A 13,050-nucleotide genomic window follows, 5' to 3' on the forward strand; every position below is an offset into this window, starting at 1 on the left:
AGGTCCCACTGTATCAATAACGAGCCGTCTAAAAGGCTCCGTAATGATAGGTACCAACTTCAACGGCGCCCTCGATTTGTCCCCTGGTTTGCCCACACGCTGACAGGTGTCACATGTCTTCACAAAGTGGTCTGCGTCCCGAAAACACCCTGGCCAATAGTACTCTTGCAAGAGACGGTCCTTAGTTTTCTTAACTCCTAGGTGTCCGGACCACGAACCCCCATGCGACAAGCGCAACAGATCCTGACGATAGCACTGAGGCACGATCAGCTGATCGAACTCCACTCCCCTGCGGTCTAGATACTTCCGGTACTAGACCCCACCTCTGTCCACAAAGCGAGCATTTTTCTTGGCGATATCTTCCTTGACAATGCAGCGTATGTTTTCTAGGCTGCCATCCTTCTTTTGCTCGGCTATCAAAGCCGACCGGCTGACTTTTAGCAACCTATTAAGTCCGTCTGACGTAGGCGCGATGACCAAATCTGCAGATAGCTCTTCTAACTTTCCCGCATCGAGAATTTCCTCTCCAGCATCTGGTGCCTTTAACACTACAGGCTCAATTCTATTCAGTTCGGGCGTGCTCTGAATATCAGCTTGCTGCGCCTCTGACCCTTTCTCATTGTTCGACAACGTCGGCCCCGCAACTACCGCCTTTGCAGCGAGCTCCCGAACCTTCGATCTGGTTAAGGCCTGAACGCTAGCCTCACCAAACAAAAGCCCTTCTCGCGCAGGAGGTGATCGGACCTGTTCGAAAATAGGTAGGGGTACTGGGGGGGCAGCATAGATGACACTGCCGCCTCCGTCTCAAGTGCTCCGAAAGGACCTTCAATAAGCACTTTTGCTACGGGCAGAGGCACGCTATGAGCTTCCACGGCTTGCTTGATCCATGCGCACTCGCCCGTGAACATATCGGGTTCTACGTAAGAGGGGTGAACTACATCCATCGTAGCTGCGGAATCGCGAAGCACTCGGCACTCCTTCCCGTTCAGGAGGAGGTCTCGCATGTAAGGCTCGAGAAGCTTCATGTTCTCGTCAGTGATGCATAATGACAAAAACACTACTTTTGTTTTTGTTTCCGGACACTGCGCCCAAAAGTGACCCGGCTTCTGGCACGTATAGCACACGCGCGCTTGCCTCGTCTCGAACCGCTTTCTGCGTTCGGCTTCGGCTGCCGCCGTCTCCATACGTTCGGTCGGACTGCTTTCACTCGCATCCGCACTACGTGTGTCCCCCTTTGCTCTCATGGGCGTGAACTTCGGCCTCTCAAACTTGGAGCCAAATTCACCCTTTTGACCGTCCTTAGCTCCGCGAGCCCGACGCGTCACAAACTCTTCGGCTAGCTCAGCGGCTCTAGCCACCGTACTAACGTCTGGCCTATCCAAGACCCAGTACCGCACGTTCTCAGGTTACCGACTATAAAACTGTTCTAGCCCGAAACACTGCAGAACTTTCTCGTGGTCACCAAACGCTTTCTCTTCTTTGAGCCACTCCTGCATGTTTGACATTAGCCTGTAGGCAAACTCTGTATATGACTCAATTTTGCCCTTCTCATTTTCTCGAAACTTCCGACGGAACGCCTCCGCCGACAGCCTGTACTTTTTTAGCAGACTCGATTTCACTTTGTCGAAATCCTCTGCCTCCTCTCTATCCAAGCGAGCGACTACGTCGGCCGCCTCGCCGGGTAACAAAGTGAGCAAGCGCTGTGGCCACGTTTCCCGAGAGAACCCCTGCTTCTCGCACGTTCGCTCAAAGTTAACCAGGAACAAAACAATGTCCTCTCCAAGCTTAAACGGCCGCATCAGGTCAGTCATTTTAAACAATACTCGTTCTCCTGCACCGTGTGCCTGACTTCCATTACGAGCGCGTTCCATCTCCACCTCGAGACGCTTCATTTCCAAAGCGTGTTGACGGTCACGCTCTTCTTTTTCTTTCTCTTTTCGTTCTTTTCGTTCAAGCTCATCTTTCTCTTGTTGCTCTCTAAGTTCGCGCTCCTGTCTTTTTGCCGTCTCCCTCTCCTCAATGGTCTCAAGGCATTCCGACAGCTCGTCATCCTCAGCTCCTAACTCAAGAATAGCCCTTAGCAGTTCTGGTTTTCTGAGTTTGTCTGAGACATCCAGACCCAACTCTCTTGCAAGCTCCAACAATTTCGGTTTGCGCAACGACTTCAAATCCATGGCTGCTCTGAATGCTGCTTTCTCTACTGCCTACTATTGTCTTGCCGCAACTAACCCGGCAGCAACGACAACCCCAATTACCAGCTCTGTTTCAGACACTAACAAAAGCCTGGCAAAACTCAGGAGAAGAAAGTCCCGCACTCACCGAACCTCGCAGCCAAGAATTCAGCGCAGTCGTTCCGCTGCAGGCAACCAGTCATCACACAGGGCTCGTTGCACTGCTCCCGGATGGTCGTTGTGCTGCTCAGCATACAGTCAACCGCATATCTTCGCTGCTGGCCTCCGTTGTCGCGATCCCACCGCTGGCAACCAGATGTTTGATCCGCACCGATGGCACCGGCTATTGGAACCTCAGCGCTGCCATCAGCTGTTGGAACCTCAGTGCTGATACCCGTTGTTGCAACCGGACCGTTGGCGCCCGTTGTTGCAAATGGGTCGCAAGCCCCAAGGGTAGCGTTGGCCTGGCGGCCTGGGGCACAATGGAAGCATCCGAAAGTCCCAGCAAAGCATGAGGCGACTGCTAACAGAACAACTTGTTTATTCTAGCATCGCAAAGAGCGGGCGGTCAGGTCGACCGAAGTAGAGAGACGGGAGAGCACGTTACTCAACAGAAGAAATCGGAGCCTCTCTCCTGGCGTCCGGGGGCAGCTGCTCTTATACTCTTGGCGTCGCGGGCAAGAAGGAAGGTCACGAGATGACACCACGTGACAGCGAGGCACGGACGGACTGACAGACATGTAGAGACAAGGAGGTGACGCATCAGCCGGGCCGGCGCCGGTGAGACGTCCTCGCTTCACACTGGGGGAGCTCCTCTCCCCAGCTGCCGCGCTTTGACAAGCGTGGGCACACACACACACGCACACCCAAAGACACGTGGCACTGAACATGCCGGGACGCGCTCGGCGGGGATGCGTCGCGGCCGCTCCGAACGGGCCAAAATGTCCGCCGCTTTGAACGAAGCCCCGCCGTCCGTTGAATTCGCGCCGGCTACACCGCGCGTCATAGGCGAAACGTAACACCACCAAAGCCGCTTGACAAGCTTCCCTTCATAAATACCTGCGGCATAATAGAACACGGCAAAGATTTTCTTAGGTTGCTCGGTGCTTCACCGCACGACTTTATAGACCACTCGGTTAAGGCGCCTGCCCCAGAGCGCCGATATTGCTCTAGGTGGCGAGTAATGCGTCATAACCACATTGATACTGCGCTAAGGGAGTTCAAAACGAGGAAAAGGCGGTGCAAAATGCACAGTTCAACTTAGCGCCAGGTGATAATTTTCCGTCTGTGTTTATATAATACGATTGCTTGCAGTGTTACGGAATCTTCAAGGTATGCTCACTGTAACATTTCTAACTGTATTTTCGCTTCTGCTTTTTCTCTGAATCATTTGCTTGTTTTTAGGTCTTTTTAAAATCAGAGCTATGTACGCGTTGTGTACGCTGTTTACATTAGGTGTTTTCCCTGGCGATTCCTGTGTATACACCTTTCATGCACCATCTTCCCTTACGCTGAATCAATTCGTGGCTATAAGGCATTTTAAACAAATCTAAAAAAAACGAATTCCAGATTGACGTTCTTCCACGAGGCAAGGTGGTAGTGGTCACAGAGATTACAGCCAGCAGGGAGGAAAAATGCTTCCCACGTACCCCAACACAACGCCAGCTGCACTCTGAGGCTGGAACTTTTGAAAAAGATATTCCTCTTGTATTTCTGCAAATTTATGAGAATTTATATTTTACTTTTGTTTTTTCATTTGTAAGGTCAGGAATTTACCCAACAGTACAATAATTCGCTCCGGATGCGTGGCAAATAAATAAAACAGCATCGAAAAACCGAGATCATAGTTTGTGCAGTCGATGAATAAAGGGAAATCAGTGATCCACCCGATCGTAGCAATTGCTGCAAAGGAAACTCATTTGGGTTCGTCGAAAGAAAAGCCTCGCAGTTGAAGAAAAATTCGTCCTGGTCCGGGACGAATTTAGTTCTCTCCACCTTGCGGGTGTCCGCAGAACCATTACGTGAAACTCTTGCTTTTCTTCAGGTTGGACAAATTCGGCTTCGCCCTTCTATCTGCCAGCCGCTTGGGTAGCTCAGAAGGTAGAATGGGGGATCAGGAAAGGGGGTGGTCCCGCGTTCGTGTCCCGGGCTAGGACGAATTTTTCTTGAACTGCGAACGGGTGGATTTCTGATTTTCCCTTTATTACTTCTCTCCACCTTCCGGCTTTCCGCAGAACTATTGTGTACAGTCGATGTTTAAAAAGTGCGGGAACGTACTGTACGTGAGTAAACATAAGCTGCCAGATGTATTTCAGGAGAACCAGCACGGACCTTAATCCCAGGAAACATTATTTCTGCTGCTATAACCACATCTTGCGTTAAGCCACTTAAAAAAAAATCCAGAGCACTGATATTCCAGCATTCTCATAGTGTTACAAGTAAGTTGTTATATGCTGTCATTGACAATCCCTCCAGATTTTTTCAACACTAATGTAGTTTCATGAGAAGCACTACGACTGCAGTGACTGCTTTTGGGTGTGCAGGTTCCGGCAGCCAAACCAGAATCACACGCCATCGAGCCGGAGACGTCTGACTACTTTTCCCGGTCGTCCGACAAAGGTAAACCACTGGAGAGCAAGAGCGAGAAATATGAGCCACCTTCCCATTGCTTGGTTGGTGAGGCACAGCAACGTATGCTTCACTGCGCCAAGGGCCCACTCAATTGCCCACGAAATGCTCCAGTAAAATTTTTATTCCAATATTTTCCGTGACTTCCCCCCCCCTCTTTTTCATCTTTGCGTGGACGGCCATCTGGCATGTAAACTGCAGAAATACTTTAAGTTTGCGGGACATGGGGGGCTAATCCCTATACTTGTGCATGATGTATCCTCACAACAATTTTAGCAATATTTCTACTGCGCCCTCATAGCTCAAAATTGCAACTTGTTAACCCTGTCCAAGTGCTGGGGAGTGCAAAATATTTCCGTTCGCGGGTAATTTTTGCGGTTTGTGACGCAGGCCAATTCTAGAGGCGGTGCAACAGCCCTCGGAGGATTTATAATATTAAAGAACGTAGCCAACCAGTGAACGTCTCAAGCATACTATCTCGGCAAGTTCAACAAGAATCCTGCGCTTGAGTGTAATAATGTTCTTCCAATGCTTTCTGCACACTTTTTTCCTTACATAGATGAGAGTATAGATTTTTTTTCTCAATAGCTTCATTCTTGTTTGCTACCGAGGCTTCCTTACCTAGTTCTGTTTTCCGAATCCATTAGTTCAGCATTCGCGGCGCCACTATCAAGCACGGGCTTTTGTAGTGGAGTTGAGGGACCACCTCGTCAACTATTTTGGAAATTATGTCTGGCTGGTACGAAGACTAGGTGACCCAAGATGGCTGGTGGTTCTGCGCACAGTCTTAGTGCAGGCATCCTGCTAGAGGTCGCACTATCTCAAATTCTCGATGCACGTTGTTGAAGGGACAGGCAGCAAAATCGTTCGCTTCCCTCTGAACTCATCACGCCACTATTGTGACAGCGAGTATTGGCAGTTATTCACTGACATCTGTTCATGTTTGTGTTTGCAAGCGTGACACTATGCTTCTCAGTTAAATTAGTAGGAGAACGTTTTTGCAGTTTAGATGGCAAAGAAAAAAAACGAACTTTAGTTTCTCTGCTTGTCAAGTACATTGATAAGGCAAGGGTGTTCAACCAGTCCTTATATGAGAGGTAAATACCCAACACGCCAACGACTGCACATTTATTGTCCAGCGGCTTTTCTGTCTAATGACAGCTGAAACATTGGGTAGTCGAAGTTAGTCGACTCAATAAAATATCACTAAGTTAATAATTGGGTCCCTAAGCATTTTGTGCTTCAGTCTGGAAATATATTTGACGTAAATATGGACATTTCAGAAACACATTCCACCAAACATTTATTCAATGGGTTCATCACAAGCGGAGTAATTTAGAAAAATTGCCTTGATCCCTTTCGCGGTGCTCCGGGTGCTTCACTGACTTATATTACGAGGGCTACGGTGGAACTGTGTGGTGCCCACGACGCTCTACCTCCGACATTCGTCGTGTGGCGCAGTTGAAATTTGCTTTTGGATGGTCACATGGAATACACCGTGTCTCATCCCTTTATTCCCAATAAAGAAATCCCAATAAAGAAAGGCGTCGGGCAGGGAGATGCGATCTCTCAAATGCTATTCATAGCGTGTTTACAGGAGGTATTCAGAGACCTGGAGTGGGAAAAATTGGGGATAAGAGGCAATGGAGAATACCTTAGTAACTTGCGATTCGCTGATGATATTGCCTTGCTTAGTAACTCAGCGGACCAGTTGCAATGCATGCTAACTGACCTCGAGAGGCAAAGTAGCAGGGTGTGTCTAAAAATTTCTCTGCAGAAAACTAAAGTACTGTTTAACAGTCTCGGAAGAGAACAGCAGTTTACGATAGGTAGCAAGGCACTGGAAGTGGTAAGAGAAAACATCTCCTTAGGGCAGTTAGTGGCCACGGATCCGGAACATGAGACTGAAATAATCAGAAGAATAAGAATGGGCTGGGGTGCGTTTGGCAGGCATTCTCAAATCATGAACAGCAGGTTGCCACTAACCCTAAAAGAGAAAAAGTATATAACAGCTGTGTCTTAACAGTACTCACGTATGGGACAGAAACCTGGAGGCTTGTGAAAAGGGTTCTGCTTAAATTGAGGACGACACAACGAGCTATGGAAAGAAGAATGATGGGTGTAACGTTAAGGGGTAAGAAAAGAGCAGATTCGGTGAGGGAACAAACGCGAGTTAATGACAGGTTAGTTGAAATCAAGAAAAAGAAATGGACATGGGCAGGACATTTAATGAGGAGGGAAGATAACCTATGGTTATTAAGGCTTACGGACTGGATTCCAATGAAAGGGAAGCGTGGCAGGGGGCGGCAGAAATTTGATGGGCGGATGACATTAAAAATTTTGCAGGGTCAACATGGCCACAATTAGTACGTGACCGGGGTTGTTGGATAAGTATGAGAGAGGCTTTTGCCCTGCAGTGGGCGCAATCAGGCTAATGATGATGATGGTAATGATTGCACTATTGTTACGCGGAGCTATTGTCTCACTGAGTGACATGAGTAGCACACCTTCTTACGCACTTTCCTCTGTGACAATCAAACATTTTGCGGTGCTATAGAGAATTTCATATTCATGATCGCACTTGTTAGTACGCTGGCAGCCTGTACACTGGCTCAGCAATACTTGTCTCATTGCGGACTCTCGTGCAAATGATTTTTAATGTAACGAGCTTGCACCTCGAGGGTTCGCGACATGGGTAAAAGTATGACGTTACCGCTCTGACCCTGAGTCACGTCACCCCCAAACCCCAATGGGAGCGAACAGCAGCTAGTTCATCGAGCACGCTCGTCAGGTCGCAAAGCGGTGTCGACAATTCACTTCATCGCAGAGGCAGTTACGTGCAAATGTGGCGGCTAACTGTGCGTGCAATGAGGCTCAAGTGCGCGCTAGCTCTCACGTGCTCCACTCTGGCGCATGAGGTTTCATACTGACAAGTGGACTTGTTTGCGGTTTTCGGGTGAGCGCTTTTCACCGTCACTACTGCATGACGTCTGGCGAAGGTGCCAGTGTGTTTATGTACCAAACGCCCCCACAAGCCGTGATCCAAGCGCGAAACCTGAAGACAGCACCAGCGCCACCCTGGATGATCTAGAAAGCTACAGACTACCAAAACTTTCCCCCGTAGTACGGTCTTCTACACGAGCAGACCTGAATGCACATCGACAAGTCAACAACGAAGGCAGCTTCAGTGAACCCATCGTACTTCCGCATTCCAAGGAGCCAAAGGCTTTCCGAGAAGCTTAAGCGAACGATCCAGAAACCTGGCTTGAGGCTTTCGAAAGGGTTTCTGTCTTCAACAAAGGACCTCTGAGGATAAGCTACGCCATGCGTGTTTCTCCTTGGAAGATTCCGCGAGGACGTGGTTCGAGAATGCGGAGTCCACCCTTACAAAGTGGCACTTGTCCCACCGTAATTTCCTGAGGGAATTCACAAGCATTCTCCCGAAAGAAAGTTGTATTGGCAGTCCGAGTGCAGCTACTAAGTGAAAACGTTAACATGTTTACAGAAGAAATGAGTGTTCTATTGCACCACGCCCACCCCAATATGTCCAAAGAAGCGAACGTGCAGTTGCTCATAGGTGGTGCAAAGCAACAACATTTCGCAGGAATGATACCCCACCGAAGACCGTCGAAGAGTTTATTAGCGAATCCACCAGCATCGAGAAAACTCTAGAAATGCAGATACGCCAATTCAACCGCCGCACAATCCCAGCAAACTACACCGAGCTTCATTCATTGGACACCGACGACCTACGTGACACCATAAGAGCGGTCGTGCCAGAGGAACTTCAGACGGGTTTCACAGGATCCCAGCCTCAGGTTGCCTCGTTCGATGACGTCGTGGGAGAAAGAAGCCGGTGGTCACTGGAACTTCCCGAAGTGCAGCCGGTATCGCCACAGGCCTAGCCTGAAGCGATGACCTACACCGCCGTCGCCCATCATGACAATAACCCTCCACGCCCACGCCAGAGGGCTGTAATTGTGGACTTGCGCCGTCCGCTTCCTCCACCGTCAACTCACGCATCCGTCGTCCAGCGGAACAAGCAAAGGAAGACAGACGTCTGGCGCGGTATTGACCACCGCGCGCTCTGCTACCACTGCGGAGAAACGGGTCACGTCTACCGGTGACGCCCATACTGGCAGATGGGACGGCTGCGGTTTACAGTCTTGGCAAACGACCTCGCTGTATCGCCGACTACCTTACCGCCACTCAGTGTAGTTCTCGGCTACCATCCCGTTCACCCTCACTAGGTCTCTACCCATCGCCACAACCCCGACCATGCATTGGCCCAGCCCAGGGCCGGTCTGCAAGCCCACATCCGGAAAACTAAAAGCAACAACTGATGGAGGTGCGGTCGCTGTTCGTCGAACTGTCGAAGAACCTCCGCCACCGACGAAGACGTCGAAAAGACCATCTCGATTATATATCAACGAGAGGCAACCACATCGACGAAGCGTAGAAGCAAAGAATACGCCGAGAAATGAAGACCTGACGACGCGACGTTCCAGCCACACCTCAACGCGATGCAGCCATGATCCGACGCCGAGACGTAACTGCAATGCAAGAACTACCGATCTCAACAGCTTTTTAATGGCCATGCAGTCGCCGCCTTAGTGGACACCGCAGCCGACTACTGCATGATTAGTTGACCTCTTGCCACCAGTTGAAGAAAGTTAAGGCTCCATGAGAAGGTCCTCCAATCGGGACAGCTGGAGGACACCTTATAACGCCCGACTGGATTCTGCGCAGCAAGAAAAAGTTTTCATGACAGGACCTAACCTGCCACCTTCGTTATCCTCCAACAGTGTTCACGAGATGTCATTATAGTTATGGACTTCCTAACCAGCATGGCTCAATCATCGACCTGAAGTCGAAGTCGATAACACTGTCGGAATATCAAACAATACCGTCGGAAAGCTATCGTAGCCACCACGCCTTCGGTGTGCTCGAAGATCAAGTGAGCATCCCGCGCCATTGCAGCATTGTTATAACCATCAGCACCGAAACACCAGCAGACATAAAAGGCATCATCGAGGGGGACCAGCGTCTTCCGCTCAACCGTGAAATGTGCGTCGCAAGTATGGCATGGCAAGCTCGATGGCATGGAGGGAAAGCGAAAATGATGGTTACAAACTTCAGTCAGGACGTCAAGCACATCGACAAGGGCACGACGATTGCGTACTTCTCAAGAAATTGTGGAAACCAGCAATGTGGTTGTACTCTCGGATTCTGCCGCATCTATCTCGACGACCATAGTTCCCGAGCCAGACTTCAACATAAACCAATTTTTCCTATGGTTAAGGAGCAACAGCTCAGGTCTTGTGGCAGCAGCCTCAGCGCCGCCAACACGCTGTCTTAAACTGTCCTGCAATTTTTTCATTTGCTGCCGCTCTTGTGCTGGGAACGTGGCTTTGCTCGGATCGACGTAAGCGCCTGTCTGGAATCTAATCGTCAAGATCAAGCTACCTGTGACAGTTGTTTTCACCACGTCCTGCGTCACGGCCCAAGCAGCTGAAGCGCCACCATCCGCTACATAAGTGGTCACCAAGCGCTTCCTCGTCTTGTAGCAGCAGCGGCAGCACAGCCAACACGCTGTCTTAAACTGTCTTGCAATTTTTTACAGTTGCTGCTGCTCTTGTGCTGGCAACGTGGCTTTGCTCGGATCGACGTAAGCGCCTGTCTGGAATCTAATCGTCAAGATCAAGCTACTTGTGACAGTTGTCTTCACCAAGTCCTGCGTCCCGGCCCAAGCAGCTGAAGCGCCGCCATCCGCTACATAAGAAGTGGTCGCCAAGCGCTTCCTCGTCTTGTGGCAGCAGCGGCAGCACAGCCAACACGCTGTCTTAAACTGTCCTGTAATTTTTCACAGGTTTGTGTAGTTTTTTCTTTTTCTAGCTGTAATATCCGATCACTTTTAGTATTCTCGCTGCTGCTGCTGCCTAGTTTTTTGCACCACATTGAAAATATTGGTTGCGTTGCTTTTCGTCCATGTCACCGTGCCTGCCAGTTAACTGTCTCAATTATGAGTGCCTTAGAAGATGAAACTTGCGCAAAATGTGATGTTGACATTGAAGCTGATGCTCATTTCATGACATGTTGCGTCTGCAGTAGTATTTACCATCTTGGTGAATGCTCGGGAATCGCCGAAAACTTTCAAATCAAAGGGGGAAGAGTATAAGAAAGCCTGGAGGTGTCAGCATTGCCGCAAGAGCAAAACAAATGCGCCTTGCATGAATAGTAATATGGGACCTTCTGTAGCTTCTCTGCTTCCTGATATCAACCGCAAGCTTGATGATTTATTACCCCTAAAGAAAACGGTGGACAGCATTGAGGCATCATTGCAGTTCATGTCAAACGAATATGACAAAATACTTGCTCAAGTCTCCAAGCATGATGCTAAAATTAAGAGCATGAATTCCAGGCTTTCCAACCTTGAAAACTCCGGTGCCAACGACGAGGTACGAAAGTTGTCTGTTGCATTGAATGATCTGGAATACCAAAGCAGAAAACTGAACATTGAAATTCATGGCCTCAAAATGCATGAAGATGAGTCCGTAATCAGCAAAATAACCGTGCTTGCGTCAAAGTTAGAACTTGATCCCCTGACCAGTCAATCTGCTCTTGCCGTGCACAGGCCTCCTTCTAACCCTGATAAGATTCCCGGTGTTATCATACGCTTTGCACATCAATCAGTGAGGGATCAATGGCTGAACAAACTTAAAGTACTGCCAACAGTAGAAAAAGATGTTTTCATGTTGGAAAACCTAACTGCCCATAACAGGGCGCTCTTGAAGACCGCTAAAGACTGGGCAAGTGCCAATGGTTTCAGTTTCGCTTGGCACCATCGCGGAAAAATGTTTGTACGGAAAAAATAGGGCAGTCATGCCCACACTATCACCTGTGCTGCCGACCTTGATGAACTGAAATAATAAAACGTGTTTTTCTACTGTCTTGTAGAACGTGTGTTCTACTGTTAAACGTGTCTTTCTACTGCCATTTCTTTCACAGGCTTGCTGCCTCCATCACATTTTGTTAATTATATTGGAAATTGTCATAATCGGGCAACTAAATGTTTTTGCCTGAAGTGCCAGTCTGCAAGAAATAAAAAAGATAAACTTGCTTTTTTCTTTGAAAGCCTCAAATTTCAGTTTGATTTCATAATGCTCTCTGAGACGTGGTATGACCAACACTCTACCCCATGGTGCCTTCCGAGCGATCAATGTTTTACTAGGTCTAGAACCACTTCGCGGGTAGGTGGTGTTAGCATGCTTGTGCAAGGTAATCTTTAAGTAAATTGCATTGATGAATTTTTCCTCTTGACGGAAGACTGTGAAGTCTTATCTGTGCTGCATGCACGAACTATATTTTCTGTGCTCTACCGTCCACCCAATGGGAATGTCAAGCGATTCTTGGCGTTTCTGGAGAAATTATTTTCACATGCGCATGATCTACAATGTACAATTGTTTTCGGTGGCGATTTCAACACTGACGTGTGACTGATACCGCAGCGACTCCTCACTTTTAGCTTTTGTTGCAAGCATATGGCTGTCATAATACTATCTCAATTCCAACCAACGTCACAGCTAACACATCTACCTGTGTTGACCTTTTTCTGACAAACTTTGGCCAAGCTTACATAAAAGCTGGTGTTTTCACGTATGGCTTAAGCAACCACATGCCCATCTTCCTAAGTCTCATCCGTAATAAAAGAGAAAACAAATGTAACTTCACTAATCAACCAATTAAGATGCACCAGCTTGCACAGTTCCGAAATGAAATACGGGTGATTAACTTGGGGGGGGGGATGTTTTCGCTGCAGATAATGCAGATGCTGTCTATGAAACATTCTTGCATATTTTTCGAACTTGCTACAAAATACATTTCCCACTTCATACAAAACCTTCGCGTTCTTCGAAAATCCGCAAACCCTGGATCACGACAGAATTGCTGCGTAAAATTAAGGTTAAAATAAAATTATATGATAAGTTCATTAAAACCCGGAATCCACATGACCGGCAGGTTTTTGAATCATTTCGGAACCAATTAACAAACGAGCTGCGCCGCGCTAAAGACCACTATCATCTCGAAGACTTTCAAGCCTGCTGCAATGACAACTGGAAGTTCTGGAAGCGGGCCAATGTTTTCTTGAATCGTGTGCCTGATTATCAGCCTCCAACAGGTATTTTGGAAAATGGCAATGTAGTTCCAGACGTGTTTTTGCCTGACACGTTTAACAGTTACTTTACCAGCG

The 13,050-nt window shown here is 48.4% G+C and overlaps 1 protein-coding gene across 2 annotated transcripts in view; it reads left to right on the forward strand.

The window, feature by feature from the left end:
- Positions 1-13,050, forward strand: part of LOC135909841 (uncharacterized) — a 274,704-nt gene that overhangs the window by 40,888 nt on the left and 220,766 nt on the right. For both annotated transcript variants that reach the window (XM_065441885.1, XM_070529765.1), the window contains exon 3: positions 4,715-4,790. In XM_065441885.1, the coding sequence (XP_065297957.1) occupies positions 4,715-4,790 (76 nt within the window). The remainder of the gene's footprint in view (positions 1-4,714; positions 4,791-13,050) is intronic.

Source organism: Dermacentor albipictus, unplaced genomic scaffold (genome assembly GCF_038994185.2).
Source record: "Dermacentor albipictus isolate Rhodes 1998 colony unplaced genomic scaffold, USDA_Dalb.pri_finalv2 scaffold_30, whole genome shotgun sequence".
Lineage (NCBI taxonomy): Eukaryota > Metazoa > Arthropoda > Arachnida > Ixodida > Ixodidae > Dermacentor > Dermacentor albipictus.